Source organism: Cydia amplana, chromosome 1, assembly GCF_948474715.1.
Source record: "Cydia amplana chromosome 1, ilCydAmpl1.1, whole genome shotgun sequence".
Classification (NCBI taxonomy): domain Eukaryota; kingdom Metazoa; phylum Arthropoda; class Insecta; order Lepidoptera; family Tortricidae; genus Cydia; species Cydia amplana.
The window spans coordinates 347,256-370,687 of NC_086069.1; the positions used below are offsets into that span (position 1 = coordinate 347,256).

Below are 23,432 nucleotides of genomic sequence, written 5' to 3' on the forward strand. Positions count from 1 at the left end.
AAACTTGCATGTTTGCAGTTAGGATGCAGGGGAATTACGTAGTCATCTAAGTTAGATTTTATCTGATTACTACCTAATGCATAACACTGACCATGCTTTTATTTGATGGCTATTTACTGCATGTGGTTGACTACATTTGATTTTATATAAAACCTACATAGGTTGATTGTTTTGTCGCGAAGTATGAATCACTTACGTATTTATTATTGTTGTTGATTTGTTTATTACCTGAAACAAAAATAAATTACATTAAATAAATTATATTTATGTATCGATAATATTACATAAGTGTAAACGCTGCAATTGTGAAATTACAGTTAAATGCACAAGTCTGATGCAAAAGTTTATGAGCAAAAGAAGTGGAGCTGGGTTTTATATCCCAAATCAATACAATGTTGAACCATAAAACCTTACTGCTGTGAAATTGTTAAACTTGCCACAAAACTGCACAATTTGTTCAAAATAAATCTAAATAGGTATTTCGTAGTAATACTAATGTAGAGTCAGACCAAGTTAACTCTGCATGGCATTTGTCATTGTGTCAATATCATCATTAATGTCCTACGAAAATATGACGTGTGTAATGACATAACACTGTCTCACTTTCTTCAGTTTAAAAACATAGAATCAATAAGATCAGCACAAGCATACTCAATGTCGCATATTGTGTAGGTACATAATGTTTATTTATAGGATATTATCACCTATGCTATTATAGTCTTATAATATTATCTACTCTAATAAGCAGGCAAATATCTTCTCTCGTCACCTTTGAGCATCGAGTAACATCCTTAGACTCCTATATTCACAGGGCGATTAATAAGACCAGGGGGTCTAGCCAAGATGACAATAATTTTCAGAACAACGAAATGAAACGCTAACTTTCTCTATCACACTAATATGGAAGAATGATAGAGAGACTATATAGCATTTAGTTTCGTTTTCTGCAAACTATTGTCATCTTGGCTAGGCCCCCAGAAAGTGACAAGGCAATGTGGCTTCTGGGGCCTGTTTATCAAAAGCTTGTAACTTGTAATCCAAGCGGATTTCACTTTTTGACAGCTTTTGTTAGAAAGGGACTTCCACTTTGTATTACAAGTAACAAGCTTTTGAGAAACGGGCCCCTGTACTTAGAAAATAGCACGTGCATAGCTTGCCTAGGCACGACTAAAGAGCAACTGTACAGTGTGTAAAAATATGGGTGCATACTACTTACTCAAAAATATGTCCTATAAGTTCATATTCGCTGAGAGCATAAAAGCTATGGGGCATATTTTTGAGTATGATCAGTACACCCATATTTTTACACTTGACTGTACATATTTTACAAGTTAAATTTCAATTTTGTAACGCCTATCTGGAAGGATCACTGCTTCTCTTTCTAAAGTGATCTGGTCTCATGCGACGTTATACGCCGAACACGAGTTTACCTAGAAAACAATGCGTAAGCGGTTTACAAGTTTGGCGGTTGCAAGATTAGTCTCTTCCCAAACTAAAGCCCTTGCTACACGGTCGCCGACAAGCCCCTCAGACCGCGTGGCCTTGGTCTGGACGGACCGTGTAGACAGTTGTTTCCAACAAAATTTGACCAAAACTGACCAAGGTCAGACCAAGGTCAGACGGTTAGAAGGCTTGCCGGCGACCGTGTAGCAAGGGCTTAACTCTAATCATATGACGCTTCGCCTAGCATAAAATGATCCTTGGTTTAGATATAACTTTGTATATACTGAGGTCAACGTTGTATACTGGTTAGATTGTAGTACTGTTGAGGATTTTGTGAGTTGCTTCTTGTTGTGGGTGTGTCGTGTAGTAAATAACAATATAATGTGTTAGGTACTTTGTGTAATCAACTTATGACGTTAGGTGAAATTGAGTAGACAACACAAATAAAGAAAGGATCCTGGTACACGTAGGTATAGAGTTTTCGCCGTTAAACAAAAATGTTTGACAGCGGAAGATCAAGAATTATCTTGTCTCACTCTATCTATGTTTTTCTCTTTTTCGTTCTTTATTAGGCTATGCCTCAATTATCTACATTACTGCTCGGAACAATCGTCAGTCCGATAAAATTGACTGATACGGCCAAAAAACCCTAATGTCGGGTGTTACATTCAAGGTGGCGTTTAATCCTTCAAAAACACGTGCCAATAACTGGAATTTTTTGTATCCTAAAAAGGTATCATTTTTAAAATCATGATTATAGGAGAGGAAATCATGAGATAGGTGTATGTTGCGCGCTCTGAATTAAATTTATTACCGAAATGTCTTATGTCCTTCTTATCGAAAACGTCAGATTCGGCAGATTGATCGCTCTAATATCTTCGTGATGCTACAAAATTGGATGGGCACGCGGAAAACAAAGAAAAATGCGTTTTCATAAGTCTTTAATAAAATTTGTTTGGAATAGAGGAGTTCGGTAGAAAAATTATGGAGGTAATTTTTTTATATTAAAGAGATATAATAGTTTTATTTTTATTAAAGTCTCATACTAGTAATATTCTGTACCAAAACTTTGGAAATATATGTAAATCATTTGTATAGGTGTGCATACAAAAACTTACAAAAAGTACACTTTTTTGCTTAGAATTTTATTTAAGTCTAAATAGAATAAAACAGTGTCGTCATAAATATACTGTCAGACAACGCCTAAACTGTTAAACGTCCTCTTGATTATAAAATTATGAAATTTTCTTCAAATATTGCGAAGGATTTTCGACATTCCATCCCGTAAATAACCTATGTAGAAATATAATATGTATACCTATGTAGAGTAGGTACTTTTGTTCATACAATATTCTAATAGATAGTGACTTTGCGGAAAGAGAAGAGTCGTAGAATGTATTGGACCCCATACCAGCTATACCGCACAGATTCTACTTATAACAAAAAGTAACAATACAAAGTGTATTGTAAAATGTACAAGGGCGGTGAATACTGGGTTGAAAGTTTTAACAAACTCTGCTCGCTGGTTATACACAAGCGAGAGTTACCACACACCGATCCATCTTCCCAACCTCTCCCTTTAGCCACATTGTTCCAAAATGTATCCTTTTATCTCAAATTCCCGGAATATCTACGAAGGAATCGTTCCCGCTCGTGATTGATTAGACAAATCCGAGAGGCAGACGTATTGACAACAAATTATCGCTCTCTGTTCTATCTTGCGAGAAAACATTTGTTTAGGCTCTTTTTTGTAATTTTCCTTCTGAATTTCGAAAGTAATTTGATAGTAGGTATTTTGTATTGAGGAGATATTTATTTAAGCACATCTGTTTTTCTCTGTTCCACAAAGTTTAGTTTAGGGCTATTTATGTATGTAAAATACAGAAATTAAGATTTTTGCCAAAAGTTTTGACACATCTCAAACAAATGCCAATCAAATTAACGATTCAATTCCAAAAACACAAAAAACAAACATCGTTTCCTTCTGTTCATTGAGCCACGAAAGAGAAAAACTCCCTTCCACTAAAGGGGTCCCGATATTAGCTGACGGAACGTTTCGGAAAGCTAATCGTTTCTTTAATTCCGCCCTTTCCTACCCTTTACCCTAACCTAACCCTTCTTAATCTTTGCACAATGACGGCAAGAAAATGGCCAAACAAAGCACATTTTTCACTTAGATACGTTTTGAATAAAAATCTGAGAGTCTGGTGTAATTTACGAGGATTTAAGGGGTGTAAATAGACTTAAGAGCTCTGGAATTTTGCTCGATAAGTAGGTACCTAAATGTATAAAAGGGCCGAAACACACGAATCACAGAATTTTTATCTACTTTAACTTAGAAAAAAATGTACTTTGCCATTGGGTAATTTTCCAGTAACTGGCCACCTGTTAGTAACTGGCCACGCTAACTAATAATGAATTTTATTCACCTATAAACAGAATCCGAATTTTATTCACCTATAAACAGAAGAAAGTTTATAAATACAATACCTTGCGGAAAAACTTCTAAAAGACATGATCATCTCAATGAACTGACACGATAACTTTAAGTTATAAATTTTAATTAAATAGGTACCCGACAAAATAACAGCGCCATCTGTTGATTTTAAACCTATTTAAGAACCATCTCTCACCCATGCTTTCTGGAAAACCGCAGATACAAAACTCAATCAAACAGTCTGTCACCCTAAATGCATATGGGTAGGTATGTGTTTCTTTTAACTATCAAAAATTGATAGAAATATAGCAAAAAAAACTTAGTTTGACGTCTAAACTCAATACTGGCGTACTATCAACACTATTAAGGATAACTCGAAATCCTTATTGCCAAGGTCCTCGTAAAGCCCACGGTGCTACCCGTAGCACTAATTACTTCAGTGTAATTTAAACCACTTTCAATTGGAACAGAGTTACATTTCTTTTGTTTCGTTCTAACAAAATAAATTCAAGCATATTTCTTTCACTATTAATTTAAAATTCAAATGGCGTGTTTTGTATGGTGGGCTAAAACACTTCTTATAAGTCGTGTTTTTAGAATATTTACAAAAATACGACCGCTCTGGATAAAGTGCGGCTATAATAATAAACATTTACCAAACTAAACTTTCAATACCTATTAACATTGATTACATCGTCAACAAAATTTATATCTTCACACCTTAAACAATCAACTTCGGTTCATTTACTTAATTTAGTTTAATCAACACCTTATCGGCATGTCTTTTAATATATAAATTGATTCCTCACACGTCAACCCGTGACCAAGGATCGGTTTAAAAGGTGTGGTTGTCGGCTAATGGGCATCTTCAGTGAGCAACCAGCCCACTGAGAGGTCCAAAATGGCGTGGAAATTTGGACTTCTTTGTTTATTTGTGACCGTCGTCTTCGCTCAGGGTAAGTTGAAAATATATTTTTCATAATAATTTATTTTATTAGTTTGGCTAGCGAAACATAAAAAAAACATCTTTGGATGTACATATATGTTTGTTCAATGTTTTTAATTTTAAAAAATCACACCTATTGTACTATAAGATGCTAATAGATAGGATTCCAACCTGGGACCAAGCATAGAGAAAAAACTGGGCCCCATTTCTCGAACGGTATTAGACTAATATTATTAGTCCGCGTACTGTCAAATCGTATGGGTTACCATGGCAACACACTAATAATATTAGACGAATACCGTTCGAGAAATGGGCCCCTGGACCAATATATATTACCAGTCCCAGTGGGTCACCCGTTAATTGACAGTTCGTAAACCTTATTACAAAAGGCATAAGGTCCACCTATGGACAGTTACGAAAGTTGCTGTTTGTACCCATCATAAGAATTCATTTTAGAAATCATCAAAAACTGCCGAAAAGGTCGTTAATTTATTCTTCGAGTTATAAAGGCCGAATAAACAAAGTACTTAAATAAAAATAATATTTAAAGAGTTCCCTGAATTTCTGCGATATCCCATCACCAGAGGGCCTACCGTGAACCACGAACGTACTTAGTTTCGCGGTAGACCCTCAGATCCTGACGCTGGGACCAATTCTAAATCCTTTCGATCAAAAAATAAGTTTCCACATCGACGGATTTAGGTTTCTGAAAAAAATACAAATTTCCCACGAGTTGATCCTTCCAAGTTTTAAATTTGGCTTTTCACTTGGTACTTAATGTAATTTTCCAAAATCCACTAAACATACAACTACTAAGGTAACTACCTAAAACTTGGGAACAAAAATAGCTTCAACTTGTAACCAATAAAAAAAAACTGGCCAAGTGCGAGTCGGACTCGCGCACGGAGGGTTCCGCACCATCAACAAAAAATAGAGCAAAAAAATCGTGTTTGTTGTATGGGAGCCCCCCTTAAATATGTATTTTATTTTATTTTTAGTATTTGTTGTTATAGCGGCAACAGAGATCATTTGTGAAAATCAACTGTCTAGCTATCGCGGTTCATAAGATACAGCCTGGTGACAGACGGACGGACGGACGGACTGACAGCGAAGTCTTAGTAATAGGGTCCCGTTTTTACCCTTTGGGTACGGAACCCTAATAAAAATACGACCCTTTATATGAGATTATTATCAGCTTTTTAATTTTATTTCATTTATAGAGTGGATTTACTACGTACGACAGTATAACCTATCAAACAGTATGATAACTGCTAAAAATATCCAAATGTGTATATCAGTTATTTTAACCTCTAAATATGTATAATTCAATAATATTGTATTGTTTCAGATGACTACGGACGCAGTGGTAAGTAGTAAATTCTACTTAAAATATTTAAATAAACTTCACTTGAGCGCGTCTACTGTATTTTTTTTTAATCCTAGGCAAAGATCTACAAACAAAATTGATTTACTATTGTATAGGTACTTACTTTGATTTTATTAATCATTTGATCTGTTAGCTGCTTCATTAGTAAAAAATATTGTGTGCAATGATACAGTCACCTGCAATAATATGTTACACAATGAGGGCCGCAAAAATATTAGACACGATCTTATTTGTAACAGCTAAACAAATCTCTGAATCAATTATTTGATACCTAAGAAAACAACCAAAAATTGGTTAACCCTTTTTGAAACCTGCACAGATTCACAAGGGCAGTTAGTTCGAAACCAAAACATCAAGGATAAAATACAAAAATATTTTAGAGATTATTAAAACAAAGGCTAAGCGAACAAGAGTGGCCCGCACGAGGGATTTGGTCATCCTTTCAGGTGGTGTACTGGCAGGCCCTAAGAAGACTATGCTTAATATATAAGATATAATAAATGTAATCCTTTAGTAACTTGATTTATTTGTTTCAGGCCTAGCCAATGCCCTTGCGAACGCCGAAGCACTCGCCAACGGCTACGGAGGCGGCAGTGCCAGCGCTGACGCAGAAGCAAACGCATTAGCCAACGGATTCGGAGGAGGCAGTGCGAGTGCCAACGCTCTTGCCAACGCCCTAGCTAACGGAGGACTCGGAGGAGCTAACGCCAATGCTAATGCTCTAGCAAACGCGTTAGCCAATGGAGGAGCTGGAGGAGCTAGTGCGGACGCCATCGCCAACGCATTAGCCAATGGAGGCGCCGGAGGCGCTAGCGCGAACGCTCTTGCTAATGCTTTAGCCAATGGAGGTGCAGGCGGAGCGAGCGCAGATGCCCTCGCCAATGCCCTGGCTAACGGTGGTGCTGGCAGCGCTAATGCTCAAGCTATTGCCGATGCTATTGCTAACGGAGGTGGTGGCAGCGCCAGTGCCGACGCTTACGCCAACGCTTTAGCCAACGGAGGTGCTGGAGGAGCCAGCGCTGATGCCATCGCCCAAGCCCTTGCTAACGCCGGAGCTGGAGGCAGTGCTAGTGCCGATGCTATTGCTAATGCACTCGCTAATGGTGGTGCTGGTGGTGCAAGTGCGGACGCAGTTGCCCAAGCTCTTGCAAACGCCGCAGGTGGTGGTAGCAGCGCTAGCGCTGATGCCATCGCGAACGCTCTCTCTGGTGGTGCTGGCGGTAGCGCCCAGGCTCAAGCTCTTGCCCAAGCTCTTGCTAACGGAGGTGCTGGTAGCGCCAGTGCTGATGCCATTGCCAACGCTTTAGCCAACGGAGGAGCTGGTAGCGCTAACGCACAAGCCCTCGCCCAAGCTCTTGCCAACGGTGCAGGCGGTGGCGCCAGTGCTGATGCCATTGCCAACGCTTTAGCCAACGGAGGAGCTGGTAGCGCTAGCGCTCAAGCCCTCGCCCAAGCTCTTGCCAACGGTGCAGGCGGTAGCGCCAGTGCTGATGCCATTGCCAACGCTTTAGCCAACGGTGGAGTTGGTGGCGCTAATGCCCAAGCCATTGCTCAGGCCCTTGCTAACGCTGCAGGAGGCAGTGCTAACGCCGACGCTTTGGCCAACGCTCTTGCCAACGGAGGAGCCGGAGGAGCCAGCGCTGATGCCATCGCCCAAGCACTTGCTAACGCAGCTGGAGGCAGTGCCAGTGCCGATGCTTATGCTAATGCCCTCGCTAATGGAGGAGCCGGCGGCAGCGCCCAAGCCCAAGCCATTGCCCAGGCTCTCGCCAACGCCGCCGGCGGCAGCGCTAGCGCTCAAGCCATGGCCCAAGCTCTCGCGGACGCTGAACCTGGCAGTGCTAGTGCCTCAGCCCTAGCTCAAGCTCTCGCAAGCGCTGCAGGAGGCAGTGCCCAAGCTCAAGCTCTTGCTCAAGCTCTCGCTAACACTAGAGGCGGTGGCGCTAGCGCTAGCGCTCAAGCGCTTGCCCAAGCTCTCGTTAACGCCGCTGGAGGGACTTCAAGTGCCCAAGCCATGGCACAAGCCCTCGCAAACGCTGAACCCGGTAGTGCTCAAGCTTCAGCTCTAGCTCAAGCTCTCGCTAATGCTGCAGGTGGAACCGCTGAAGCTCAAGCTCTTGCGAACGCTCTTGCGAGCACTAGATCAGGTGGTGGTGCTAGCGCTAGCGCTCAAGCTCTCGCCCAAGCCCTCGCTAACGCTGCAGGTGGCAGTGCTACCGCTCAAGCTTTGGCTCAAGCTTTAGCTGATGCTGATGCAGGTAGCGCAAGCGCTCAAACTCTGGCCCAAGCTCTCGTAAACGCTGCAGGTGGTAGTGCACAGGCACAAGCTATTGCCCAAGCTCTTGCAAACTCACGAAGTGGTGGCGGTAGCGCTTCAGCTCTGGCTGAAGCGTTAGCCAGCGCTGTTGGTGGCAGCGCAAGCGCCCAAGCGGTCGCACAGGCCCTCGCAAGTGCCGCAGGAGGCAGCGCGCAAGCGCAAGCTCTTGCTCAAGCAACTGCAAGTGCTGCCCCTGGCAGTGCAAGCGCCCAAGCTCTCGCCCAAGCCCTAGCTAGCGCTGCAGGCGGCAGTGCCACGGCTCAAGCTCTCGCCTCAGCCCTCGCAAACGCCGGCGGCGCCAATGCCAGCGCCCAAGCTATCGCTAATGCCCTCGCTATTGGAGGCAGCGCCGATGCCACCGCAATTGCAAACGCAAACGCGCACTCAACCGGATTCATACCTCCTCCTCCACCCGGTAAATATTTTGTATTTTTTAAAGTATTATTTTTTTGGAGATAAGGTGACATTTTTTTTCGACGCTAACGCTTGATTTTATCATGTATGTTCCAGCTCAATGCTCGTACAATGGCCAGATGATAGTAAGAGTAGTCCCTGGTACGGAAAAATACATTCCTTGTCCCGCTGTCGAGGTCTGTGGATGCTTCCAGACGCCAATAGGTAGTCTCTACCTCAGCTGCCGGCGATGCCCCGCCTGTGGTAAGTATTATTAAAAACGATTTCAGTTCATAAAAATCTGAAGGTTTTAAAACTATAAGAACCATACCTACACACACAAATAGTTCACATTCTGGTCATATGTGCTTATACCAAAAACATCAGCAAAAAATATAATTATGCAGTATAATAGCTCCGTTGTCAAATGAAGCATCGAAAACAACGCGTAATTTTTGTGTCCTTGAAGCCTTCACTTTGATGAGTGAAATAGTAAATTTGTATATTGACTACTGATTTTGTCCAAACTAGAGATCAGATTTCATGATATTCACTAAAATCACCTAAGTGAACACAGGTGAAACTTTGGACGAATATATCTTTGATCCCCCAGGCGATCCTTCAAGACGCTGTTTAGATCAAAATCCCCTGGGTGATTTTAGTGGACAGATGTCCAGTAGGACACCCTACAATAAATTTCTTGAATATTCGGTATAGGTATATTGGTCCACTAAAATCACCAGGGGATTGTGGTAGATATGGCGTACAATTGGATCAATTATTTGTCCAATATAACTGGATGATCCCCTCAGGTGGTCTTAGTGGATATCGTGAATTATTTCAGTTCCTCGTGATCCGAGACACGCTTCACTACCTACAATTTTGCCCATAAGTCCATTTTTACCAGGTGGGTTTATATCAAGTTCAGAATTCTCAAAAATACTTTAAAATCATGAAATTTATAAGAATATTTAAATTTAATTTCTTCTGCTGCTACAAGGCGAATTAAACATTATATAATCGTTTACAAACCAGGTTTAAAACATTTTTTCATACTTAATAACCAAGTCTTACACATTCGCCATACAAACCCAAAACACTATCAGTAATACTTTTACCTAACCATTTGTTAACCAGAAGTTAACGAATTGTCAAAACAAATGGATAAATATATATAAAAATTAACAAGGCGTACTTTAATCTATCAGACAACATTTAATTGTCACCTGGACTGTACAATACATATGTACACAATTAGGTCATTACTTGTCTTATCGTAATTAATTTGTGAATTGTATGCATATTTTTATGTAACTCTGATATAAATGTTCTTTTTTTACAGTACCACCTCGCCCAGGTATGTACGACAAATCTATCTACTTATAATTAGTTTGAACGAACTTTAAAAAGAATATGGCATATTAAATACACATATAAGGATATTCTTACACAAATTGACTAAGCCCCACAGTAAGCTCAATATGGTTTATGTTGTGGGTACGTAGACAACGATAAATATAAAATGCATGAAAACATAATTACATAGAAAACACCCATGACTCAGGAACAAAGTTTTTGTGCTCTCCACACAAAAAATGCCCTTGCCGGAATTCGAACCCAGGATCATTAGCTTCAGAAAATGAAAAAATATATGAAAGAGGAAGGCCGATTGAGCCAGCTATATAAGCCAGCTGATCTGATGATGAAGATTGGGAGTATAAATAGGGACTACGTGATAATACAATCTAACCTCATTATGTTAGGGTTTGTCAGAATCGACTTGATGAGCATAAGATGTATGTTGAAACAAAATTCCAATCGATAAAAATGGTTATTTTGACAAAAATTACAAATTTTCCATTAGTTCATATCTAAAATATAACGCTTGTATTGTTTACAGCACCTCATCCAATACCAGGTATGATTAAAAAACAAACGGATACGAAAAACTTGAAACAATTGATATATACATTATATACATTTGTGTGATTATAAAATTATCCTTTTATTTAATCAAATATCAGGGCGTACAATTAATTTCAATTTGTTTCGAGCGTTCCATATTTCATTTAAACGAATACGACGTCGTGAGGCAGAGGCTTGTTAATAATTTATATTTATTTCTCAGCTCCCATTCCGATTCCGGATGTAATACCGTTTCCGAGACCGACTCCAGGACCCACGCCGATTCCGGTGCCGATACCAAGACCGATCCCCATACCGTGGTGTAAGTACCGTCTTCAAAACTAGTCAAAATGAACGGTCGAGTTCACTAACATCTTTAAAAGACAACGTTCCAAAAATATATTACCTACACTTACACGACCTTATTGTCAAATGAGATCTCACGGTGGCTGCTGGCCTAAGCACTGCTATGCTATGCACAGCGAACTGTTCGACTAAGAGTGTAAGTACCGTCAGCATCAATTGAGATCGATATGAACACGTAACCTTGTGTATCAAATTTCAATATTCGCATACTCTTCGCTACCATTGGCATAGTGCAAACATTTTTTTAAATATTCACATACCTAAGATCACGGTCACGATCACATACCTTACATGTTCTATCAAGTAATTCCATTACAAGAATTCAACACTCAAGACTAACAAAAACCGGCCACTTGTATAAAAACTTGTTTCAAAATTTATCCGATTTTATTTTTCTTGCTTACCTACATGATTATTCATATTTTTCAGGCCCACCACCAACCATAATCCCTGGCCCACCCCGACCATACCCAGTACCGGTTCCAGTCCCGAGCAAACCCGTCGTGATCCCGGTACCAGTCCCGGTCCCATCTCCGCCGAAGACGATCTACGTCCCCGGCCCAGTAGTGAGGGTCCCAGTACAAGTGAGAGTACCCGTGCCAGTACCGCAGCCCTACCCAGTACCATCCCCGCCTAAGATCATCAGAGTCCCGTACCCGGTCCCAGGCCCAGTTGAAAAGATATACGTGAAAGTACCGGTACCATCCCCGCCCATCAGAATACCTGTCTTCGTTCCTGGTCCGCAGAGAGATGTTCCGGTACCTGTACCGGTACCGTCACCCCCCGTCCGCGTTCCGTATCCGGTTAACAGATATATCACTGTTCCTGGCCCGAAAGTACTTGTTCCTGTACCCGTTCCCGTGATCAGTAAGTATCCCGAAATTATTAATAATGAGTAAAAGATAAATTTTGAAATGCCCATCTTTAATTCGTCTTATTTTCAGGAAACAAAGTCTTCCCGGTACCCGTCGTCATATACGTAGGTATGAAACATTTGTATCATTATCGTATACGTAATCGTAAGGGAAAATATCAAAAGTTGTGGTATCTTTGATAAAAATTATAGGTATCAATCACGATTTTAGTCATGGATTAAATAAAATAAAACAGTATAACACAATCTGTTTAGTACTTTACTGGCAGATTGGGTAGTGGATGTGCCAACCAAACTAAGTATTTTTAGTATCTAAGGCATAAAACAGATATTATTTACTTGGTTCTCGTTTAATTTGTCTGCATTCGAATAGCAGACGTATTTCGCGAGATTTTTTCGAATATTTTGTAACTTAAAAAATATAGCAAATACATAAATTGGAAAAGTATTATAATAGCTTCATATACGACCTCTACGAACTGTGTACAAAGCTGGAGGTCCTGGATTCAAAACCCGGTGTAGGCATTTGTTTCCGTATTTATCACGAATATTTGTTCCTGAGTTATAAATGTTTTCTGAGTATTTAAGTATTCACTTATGTATATGTACCTATATATATCGTCGACTAGTACTCATAATACAAACCATATTGACACACATACCGTGAGACTTACTCGATTTGTGTAAGATTGATCCATAATATTTATAATTAGGTTCTAGCCGCCCACAGATCAAGACTTGCCTAGAAAAATGCAATTTTGATTTGTCAAAACAAAGTATAAAGTATTTAGGAATGCTAGGTCTTTTATTAAGCATCTGGGTGGCTAAAAGTTATTTTTTTATAATAACTTGCTCAGAGAAGTAAAGGACAATGACCGATTTTGTTTCCAGCCCCCGAATGCAGGTCCCACGAACCGAACGTACCGTTCCCGAAACCTGGCGACTCTTGCGTCATCCTTACTTGCCGCGTCAAATACAACTACATCTACATCGAGAGCTACAGAATCCCTGGCTGTGGAAGTAAGTCTATCAACCTATACAGGACTTTAAATCCCTGTTAAAATTTACTTTACAATGGTTAATAACCAGTTATTGAACCCTAAATAGCTTAAAAATATCAGACTCATCGTAATAAATAAATTGTACATTTCTAAGTAGCATTATTGTTCAAAAATATATGTTTCAGTTCCAGTCCCAGCCCCACTGCCGCAACCCACTCCTATATGGATCCCCTCTGAGGCTCAAGCTCAAGCTCAAGCCCAAGCCCAAGCTCAGACTCAAGGTACCTTTTTGTCTTACATCACACTTCATACCACTTATAAAGGATTCTTTCTAGGAAATTCGTCGCACCATTATTCAAATTTAGGTTTTTTGCTGTTCCGTCATTCTTAAATTGTGTAGGTACTGATAACATTCTTGTAAATGTTTTTTTAATTTATATAAACGCTTGATTTTTGAAAAGCTGGTAAAATAACGAAACGTGTAAAAGCACTCTCTTCAAATTGTATTACGAATTGATAGTTCACAGTATGGCTTGTGGACTAATAGCAACACGCTTAACTTCTGTTTGTTTATGATAAGGATCCCTGACCAAATATTTAGTCGTCTTTTTGAATTGTTTTTAGAACGATTTTTTACAGTACAACCGAGCTTTGAACCTACGATTTTAGACCATCATCACACACATGAAATTTGAATTAGCCATTCGTGGACTTTTGCAATAATCCTGACATGTGATAATTCATTTTTCTATACATTTTCAGGTGGCGGATGGGGAGGCAGCTCAGCTGAAGCTCAGGCTCAGGCCCAAGCTCTAGCCAACGGCTACGGAGGTTCAGCTGACGCTCAAGCCCAAGCTCAAGCTCTAGCTGCTGGTCTCGGAGGCGGTTCCGCTGAATCTCAGGCACAGGCTCAGGCTCTCGCTCAAGGTACCGTAGTATTAGGCCATTTAAAATTCATACGAAATGTTGATCCTCAATATCATCAATAGTATGTGCATTTCACGATAAAACATTAACATAGGGTATGAATCCTGTTTGGTACGAGTATGAATTAATTACCTAAATACATAATAAAATACAACCAGTTGTAATCAGAGTAAGCCATATTGACCCTCACATAGATTTCTGATAGAAAAATATCACTTTTGATAGCTAGATGATAGATCCATTACAAATTGATACAAGAAATTACCATCTGGATAGAGTACCTAATAGATCTCACCTTGAGGTTAGGCTTTTGCCTAAGAGGAATCGCCAGATAAATTTACATATTCAGTTTATAAAGGATTTCATAATTTCCAGGTCTCGGAGGTGCCGGAGGTTCAGCTCAAGCTCAAGCTCAAGCACTCGCTCAAGCCCTAGGCTTAGGTGGTGCTGGTGGTGCAGCTGACGCTCAAGCTCAGGCACAAGCACAAGCCCTTGCTCATGGTAGTACCAGTATTAGGCCGTTCAGAATTCTCCCTTTGGTATTTAATAATGACTTAAGTTAGTATAAAATTAAATAAATGTTTCCCAAAGGTCTAGACTAGAGGAAAGCGATGGATAAATTTACATTATCAGTTCATAAATGATTTCATGATTTCAGGTCTCGGAGGTGCCGGAGGTTCAGCTCAAGCTCAAGCTCAAGCACTCGCTCAAGCTCTAGGCTTAGGTGGTGCTGGTGGTTCAGCTGACGCTCAAGCTCAGGCACAAGCTCTTGCTCAAGGTAGTACTAGTATTAGGCCATTTAGAATTCACACATTTGGTATTTGAAAATAGGATTTTATATTTAAAGTGGCACCCCCTAACTTCCATTTCAGATTTTAGAATTTTTATATATTAGTTTTTCCACTCAGAGTAAAAAATAATCCCCAATAGTTGTTAAAAAAAAATGTTTGTACGTTTTGTTACGTCATTAAGTCGGTAGCCGCCAAAAAGTCACATTAACATTTCATAAATTACAGGTCTCGGAGGTGCTGGAGGTTCAGCTCAAGCCCAAGCTCAAGCGCTAGCTCAAGCCCTAGGTTTAGGTGGTGCTGGTGGTGCGGCTGACGCTCAAGCTCAGGCTCAGGCTCTAGCTAACGGACTTGGAGGCGGTAACGCTCAATCTCAGGTATATTTCAAATTTAATATATTATTAACCGCATAGAGACTTTACATCTATGTTATATTATATGTAGTAATTATTTATTTAAATTAAGATAATTATAATGTAATGTTTACCCAGGTATTGGCTGTTATATTTATGGGCGTTTTCACTATCCTGTGAACCATTAAAGCCTGTACATTTTGTCGGGATAGTGACAGTCAGATGTGAAAATACAACTTAAAATGAAAATTTGTAGTGCTATATATTTTTCATGGCACTATATGATGTCACTGTAAATATTGTTTGACTCGTGAAAGACGTCTTAAGGCCGATTGTAGAATATTTATTGAATTTTGAATTTCAGGCTCAGGCTCAAGCTCAAGCAGCTGGACTAGGCGGATGGGGTGGAGCTGATGCTCAAGCTCAGGCTCAGGCTCAAACTCAGGCTCAAGGCTTATTAGGAGGTTGGGGAGGTGGCGCGTCGCAAGCTCAGAGCCAAGCTCAGGCCCAGGCTCAAGCGGCAGCGCTCGCGCAAGCTTTAGCTCAAGCCCAAGGTAAAAAAAAATCTTCTATAGAATTCCGCCGCCTAATTTGGATTGATAAGAATCGGGGTTTCTCCGTTCTGGTTCTGTTTTTGTATGATAAATCTGTTTGTGAAGCATAATTTATGATTACGAGTATGTCCACAAAATTCTTGATGCATCAAGTGTATGTCATATTGATTATCAAGGCAATGGTCCTGAGTCCAACTTTAGGGCCTGCGTTTATAGATGATGAACATGAAACTACGCTTGGTGTAAAGAAGCCCATGTCAGTACGCCTTAAAACGTCTAATGATCTAATTGATAATGACCTAAAAGGCACTTTTGTATTTTATAAACCGTACGTTAAGTTACGTAATGTTTATATTTCTTCCATTATTAGAAATTAGATAAGAAAATCACTGTTATTTTAAAGTCACGCGTTGTTTATCATAGTAAGCAATATTGAGTTTAAGGACCGATATACGTTGCCGAGGTTGCAGTCGGCGTACAGTTCCCATATTATCATGCCGCGATCAGAAAGGGATTAGAAATAACAGATTTCCATACACTTACGTCAAAATCAATATGGATTGACAGCTATCTCAATCCCTTTCTAATCGCGATTCAGTAATACAAATTGCAGTCGAGTTGCAGTCCGTCTGTACCGGCCCTGACCTTTTACTAAACCTTTTATTTTATCTTTTTTCAGGCAGTGACAGAGACGGAAACTGAGAGGAAACTCAATAATAACAACTAAGGATCAATCTATCATACGACGATAACCAGCAAAGTAGTTAAGTTAAGCATTGTAAAAATAGACTAAGCACACCTCTTTTTAATAAAATCTAGTGGGATTCAATATCTGTTTCAATTATTTGATTTAATATAACATCCATAGAACAAGCGATACGGCCTTCCAAATACTTGGGTAGGATTATGAAAATCTTACTAATAGGTATTATAAATATGAAAATTTGTAAGTTAAAGTGCGTCAAGCAAATCTTGTCAGTAGCAATGTACTGCAAATTAAAGTAGGGTAACACCATGTAACACTCAAAGAGCGGAATTGCGCTAAGAAAAGCAGCAATGTACATCGAACCAAAATGTCTTTATTTTTCCTCCCTTAATACGTCAGTTCGAGTGAATTATCATAACCTCAAATTTTAGTACTGTTTACCGTCAACGAGCATGATTGTACATTGTAGGCACCTTAGCTTTGCTTGAGGTCGTGCATAATCTTGGTATTTAATGGTGACAGCAGAAATTTCTCTTGGAATAGAAACGATTCAGAATGTAAACAATAAGATGATGGCTGTCATTCACGATCCACATTCCACAGATAACACACAGATGACACGCGATTTTGGAATTATTCGAACACAGTGTTGCTAACCCGCGATTTTTCAAATTTGCCGCCTTTTACTACTGACAAGATTTGGTTGATCCAGTATAGATACTTCATCCGCACGCACACAGTCACGCTTAAAGGTAGGATATGAAATTTAGCATTCAGGTATTTAGATTAAAACCTAAAAAAAAATACATACGATCCTTTTAACCCTGAATTTACTGTAAGGGGATGAAATAAGAGTTAAAAGTAGGAGAACTAAGCAGATGTTGAGGGGAGATTGGCAGTTCCAATTTCTGTACAGACAAAGTCTCAGGCGAAGTCTAGTACAGTGTATTATGGTAAATTAAGGATTGGAAACAATATTATGTAACATCAATTTATACCCTTTTTTACACAAATAAACTATTCTATTCCATTCTATTCTAAAGTCTCAGGCGAAGTCTAGTGATTTAATAAATTATCATTGTTTCAAGTTTCTTTATTTGGCCAAGTAACAAAAGAACGTTACATCTAGCAAGTCAAATACAGGTCATTGCTAAAAACTAATCATGCAATGTCTTAATAGATACATAAAATTATATAAATCAAAATATTTGTTGATGGCCCTTAAGAAACCCTTACACGTTCTTGAAGAACCTTAGCAAGGAGTACATTCCACGGCATCAGCGTTCACTAAAACGTGCGCCACCCTACTTAATCAATCAAATAATCGACATTTATAGCGAATCAGCAACCTACATCGAATCAAATTATATGGCAGTGATTGTAAATTTAACCTAACATGACACGGCGGAATCGATTGCCACGGTGGTGTGGCCTTTAAATACTCGTAGGTGGTAATGTTGAGCATTGAGTTCGTAGTGAGCTGAAGTGAAGATGGGTCGAGGAGTCCTCAGGAGTCTTGGACTCTTGGTCCTCCTTTGTGTGAGTCGGTCAACCCAGCAGTCACTAGACATATCAGGTTAGTTTGGGATTTTCGTATGGGTCTTGAAGGAGGAGTCTCATTTTTTTCGCATTTGCGGAAAGTGCCCAGAAAAATAAACTAACTAAATAAAGTGTTATAAAACAAAATTGGTCTTAGAGTTCAGCCCAAACCCCGTTCATTTTTTAAATCTCTTACTTGAATGTTACTTGCCTTCAATTATACTGGATACTAGGTGGTTTTAATATAATGTTTGATCATACTCTCAGGGTTAGGGGTTAAGGGGTGTGTGTACTTTGGGGCCAACCTTAGATAGGTATTCAATGGCATGCATTAGAAACAAGATATTTTACGCCAAGTACTGGCTCATTGTGACGCACTTTATATAACAAACATAATTTCTAATACTCATATACTATCAACTGACTATCAATGAATTATTTGTATTGTATTTGTACTAAATCCTGAAACTGCAAAATAAAAACCTAAGTACTTAATGCTTTGTTATCGCAATGTTTCCCATTAATCATAGCTCATTAGTAGCTGACCGCACCGTGCACTGATGCACCGTGCAATATCCAGTATAATCTTTTTTTTTCTATTTGACTTTTTCCATAAATAATGCTATTGACGTAATTTTGATTAGTGTTAGAATATCGTAAACTACCTAATTGTACCTATTAATGATAAACAAGAAACGTTAATAAAAATTGATTGTGGATTTTATCTTACTTTTTTGACAAAATCTATGGCTGGTTTGGCTAGCAAGTGACAATCTTCAATAGAAAATGTAATATGGAAATTAGTCACGTGACTTTTCGTAGCTCCTGTCATCCCGATACATTTTTAGGGTTCCGTACCAAAAAGGTACAAAAGGAACCCGTATGGTGCGACTCTGTCCGTCCGTCCGTTTCTCTGTCTAACTAACCCAAACACAATTGGATTTTTTTTATTTTTTCCACCTTGACTAGGCACCTTATACTTATTGTTCATCTGACGAAGCCTGTTTTGTTAAAACTAATTATTGTACAGTCACCTGTATTAATATATATGTTACTCTTCGAAGACCACAAAAATATGCGCTCTTATGGCTCTACAAATAAGATCGTGTCAGATATTTTTGCGGCCTTCGTTGTGTAGTAGTGTTGAGTCGCTCACTCGTGAGGCACCTCATTTGTACCACTCATTTTGTTAATTTGTCGCAGTACTTCGTACCGCAAAAATGTCTTACTTCACTCCTCTATTCATTTTACTTGATTCTAAAATTATCTTTCTCCTAAAAGTTCTATTCTTAACCTCCAGAATTGCACTCCAATTAAATGTTACTATTTATTTATTTATAAAGGAAGTGATGAATACATAAATATGTATATACATTAAATATTTTTGTCGCCGTTGGAATTAATGGAATAGTCGACGCTGAAAATATGCTAGTACCTCACCTCATTTGAAGTAAGACATTGTAACACCTCATTTTAGAAAATGAGGTACTCATACAAACTCATTTTAAATTGATGTCCTACCCATCACTATTGTGTAGCATATTATTGCAGGTGACTGTAGTTACATGAATATGATAAATTTGAATCTAAATAACTATAAAGCGCTAAAATACATTTTTAAAGGTAGCAAATGATATCAATTTTAAATCTATTACAAATAGGTAAATTGTTCGATACCCTTGAACGCATAAAAAATGGTAACCAATGATTATTATGTATTATTCATACGTAATTTCACACATGTCGTATTTATTAGGTATATCAAATTAGCCACACTTGGCCCTTGCGACCTTCTAATCGAGATCACGATAAGTAAATACATACTTTGATAATTTAATGTGTAGGTAAATGTTTTTGAAACGCATGTAGCGAAAATATATTTTTCACCTCAGCAGCTCGAACAAGGGTACTTTGCTACTTAAAAACAGTGAGCAAAATCGCATTTTGCTCACTGAGTGAGACAAAATGAGCAAAATGCGATATTGCTCACTCAGATAAATTAAAACACGACCGAAGGGAGTGTTTTAAATCGACACGAGTTGCGAATTACCTATTCGCACGCGTATCGAACCACGTTTTACAGTACATATGGCCAGGGATCGGATACCGGTATTTTTTGTATGGGAACGGAAACGGTATTTTTTCGTTCTTTGCTAATTACTTCATTTCTAATTGGGCAATCTAATAATACGAAGTCGTAACCTAAAAACACAACTGAGTCCTACATTTCGAGTAAGTATAAAATAATTCAAAAAATATGGTTATTTCTAGGTTTTTGCAAAAAACCGGTTCCGATCCCTGCATATGGCACTTTAAAGTTTCGACATACGCACGAAAAGTGCTATTTTACGCACTACTGCGGAAAAGTAGCCTATAATGTACTGTAAATAACTATTTTAAACGTGATTGTTTTCAGCTTCATCTTCGAACGCAGCCAGAACTGGTCAAGAACTGGAAGAAAATGACAAGTCCGCCTCAGCATCAGCAAGTGCTGTAGCGCAAAGTAAAGTATCCCTCACACTCCGCGGCAAAACTTCTATACGGACAAAATGCTCAAAATTATCTGCACATAGAGAGAGTGCTTCTTGCAACAATTTAATTCAGATTGGATATTGTTTTTGGAATTTCCGTTATTGCCTGGATAAACAACTTTATTTCCTTTTTAAACAAATAACTATTATTTACATGGTAACTGTAGGTACATATTATGTATAAATGTAGGTACTTATTGACATAAGGTAATTTTTCAGGTTTTGGACATTTCAATCCAACCACCTACAGGCCGCCATATTATCCAACGACACCGAACTACCCACCGAGTAATCGTACGTAATTTGTGAATGATCCCTCTTTGTCATTGGATGACATTTATATGAGACAATCTTACGCAAATCTAGTTACCTAGTCCCTCAGTAAGCTCAATAGCACACACGTAAATGCATTTACCGGGATTTGAACCCAGGACGATCAGGTTCGTAGGCAGAGTCACTACCAACAAGGTTGAGGTCGTTTAAAATAGAAAACATAATAATACCTTAGTAGATAATGTAGGTATCCATAGAATTCAGAACACAGTTGAAGTTTTAGGTCATGAAGTTTGTGATCTCTTTCCAAAATAACATTAATATCTATGTCTCCCGGTATTAAATTTGTATGGTAAGAACCGGGAATTCCCATATCTGGAAATGATGATGTAGGTATAAAAAGCGCCCACGCGCTGCATTCATCTTGATATTTCTTTGTTTGGCCTTATGGTTGACTTGAGGCATTAAGTCCGCCTTTTGTATCTATTTGATGTAAGTATATTGAATAAAGTTAAAAATAAATAAAGTTATTGTACCGGGTGCACATCCTAGCCAAACGTATCTGTATAAATATATACTTTGGCAAGCCATTTCAGTAGGGAAAGGCGGGATAAAAATGTAGACGCGAAGGTCTGTCTTTTCTTTTCATAGAAAATTTGGGTTTCGCGCCTTTTTCTACTGACAATGTAGGATTGCCAGGATATGTTAATGGTAACTATGTTTTAATTCCAGAATGCTACCACGCAGACCAAATCCTGCACCTCAAGGACCCGTACGGGGTCTGCCAGGTGTGCGTCTGCGTGCAGCGGTACGGGTACCTGGAGCCTGTGTGTGGCAGCTGCGCCGAATGTGATGTCCTACCGTGGCCGACAACGCCGCTACCACCGCCACCACCACCACCCCCGCCGCCGCCGCCAACACGTAAGAAATTTATTTTGTTTGTCGCGACACTCGTGACATCTAGTGTCAAGTAGCGGTACCGATAAATTCGTTATTTGACGCTAGATGTCGACTACGAAAATAAGCAGTATTTTGGTTACAAGCATGTCAAGGGGATTGGGTCTGATTTATTAGGTATTAGTATATTTCGTGGCCGAGGTGTTAGAGTTCATCACACCAAAATTAGGTGTACAAGTTCAAAACAACAGTTCTCAAAGAACCGACTCAGCAAGAAGAAAATAAATAAGGCCAATTTTAAGTAAAAGAAGAGATTTAAATACACTAAAGAAAAAGTGACCAAGTCCACCGGTGGCCGAGGCGGGAATCGACCCCATCTTCAGCTTACGTCCTGACCACTAAACCACCCGGCCACGGCGGTACTCGTCTCAAATTCTCTGATGTATGCTATCCTTCAAAGGCTAGGCGCCTTTGATTAGTTCCCTAGTTGCATAATTGACATATTATTTCAGCAAAATGCGACCCCATGCCTACCAACCAGTACTTCCAGAACCAGTTGGATCCTTGCCAAGTCTGCATCTGCAAGGTAACCGAGGATATGTATGGTCGCCCCGAGGCTCCCGTCATCGAGTGTACTCATAACCCTACATGCAGTGAGTTTATTGATTTATTATTTACCTTAAGAGGAAAGGGGACGGCCGTTTCTCCATACAAACGGACCATTTTCCTCTCTGGATATTGACATTTGGAAAATATTTTTACATATTATTTGGATGTGTATTAAATTAACCATAGCTATGCCCCTTTGACCTACTTAAGTTAGACCTTTTTAGACTTTCTGATTATGGTAAAAATTAGTTAATAAAAAATCCGAAAAAATCAAACGTAGAGGCTGTGGTTGATATAAAACAAAATTTTGTAAAAATATTTGTGACTACGTTTGTATGAAAAGGCGATTTCGCGTGAATTCTCCACTTTCGTCTTCGTATACTTCAGCTTTGAAATTACCTATCTAATGGATATTTTTCATTTTCAGTTATTCCCACAACGTTACGTAAGTATAAATATATATAAAAAAAATTATAGTAAAACAAGAACGTACAGAACAAGATTTTCTTTGAGCGCTTGTATAAATAGCCCTAAGTTTACAAATATTATTTTATGGGGTATTCCTATTTGTGTACAGTCACCTGCTCTTCGAAGGCAGCCAAAATATGTGACACGCTCTTATGGATCTACAAATAAGACCGTGTCAGGGCTATAACCGCGAAAATCGAAGTTCGCAAATTGCGGGCATTTTTCTCTGTCACTCTAATTACGCCTTCATTGGAGTAAAAGAGAAAGATCCCCGCAATCTGCGAAAAACGGTTTTCGCGGTAGCCCCTCAGATGTTTTTGCGGCCTTCGTTGTGTAACATGTTATTGCAGGTGACTGACATTGATTAATACTTTAATACGTGTTACAGCACCGCCGGGGCCCCCTACACCATGTAAGTTGACCAAATATAACTAAGCACTCTAAACTGGAATTACGAAGAGTTAACTGTCAGCAATTTAAGAAAAAAATCCATATCAATCTAGTTGGTTTTGTCCATGTCTACAGAACAAGTCATGCAATCGGATCCCTGTAAATACATTTATTTATGTGAAGAGCATCTAAGTCTTTCTCTACATATTTAACATTTCGTTGTAAATCGTGGGTTCATATCTCGGCAGTGCCGTATAGATAAATACAGCGTATTCTCGAAAAAATGCAAAAAATAATAATTGACAAATTCGGTCAAGAAAGATCCTTA

At 39.1% G+C, this 23,432-nt stretch overlaps 2 protein-coding genes across 2 annotated transcripts; both read left to right on the top strand.

The window, feature by feature from the left end:
* Window positions 1-4,692: 4,692 nt before the first annotated feature.
* LOC134654722 (spidroin-1-like) lies at window positions 4,693-16,418 on the top strand. Its single transcript, XM_063510198.1, has 17 exons — window positions 4,693-4,836; window positions 6,175-6,192; window positions 6,750-8,945; window positions 9,041-9,187; window positions 9,768-9,830; window positions 10,266-10,280; window positions 11,052-11,150; window positions 11,624-12,061; window positions 12,139-12,177; window positions 12,960-13,088; window positions 13,255-13,350; window positions 13,832-13,996; window positions 14,372-14,497; window positions 14,655-14,774; window positions 15,013-15,161; window positions 15,502-15,762; window positions 16,371-16,418. Exons 1-17 carry the CDS (start codon window positions 4,782-4,784, stop codon window positions 16,416-16,418), a joined length of 4,164 nt encoding a protein of 1,387 aa, XP_063366268.1. The 5' UTR covers window positions 4,693-4,781.
* Window positions 16,419-17,824: 1,406 nt separating this feature from the next.
* Window positions 17,825-23,149, top strand: LOC134654731 (myb-related transcription factor, partner of profilin-like). The gene is made up of 6 exons (XM_063510205.1): window positions 17,825-17,973; window positions 20,353-20,439; window positions 20,687-20,761; window positions 21,473-21,661; window positions 22,150-22,290; window positions 23,103-23,149. Exons 1-6 carry the CDS (start codon window positions 17,889-17,891, stop codon window positions 23,147-23,149), a joined length of 624 nt encoding a protein of 207 aa, XP_063366275.1. The 5' UTR covers window positions 17,825-17,888.
* The last annotated feature ends 283 nt before the right edge of the window (window positions 23,150-23,432 follow it).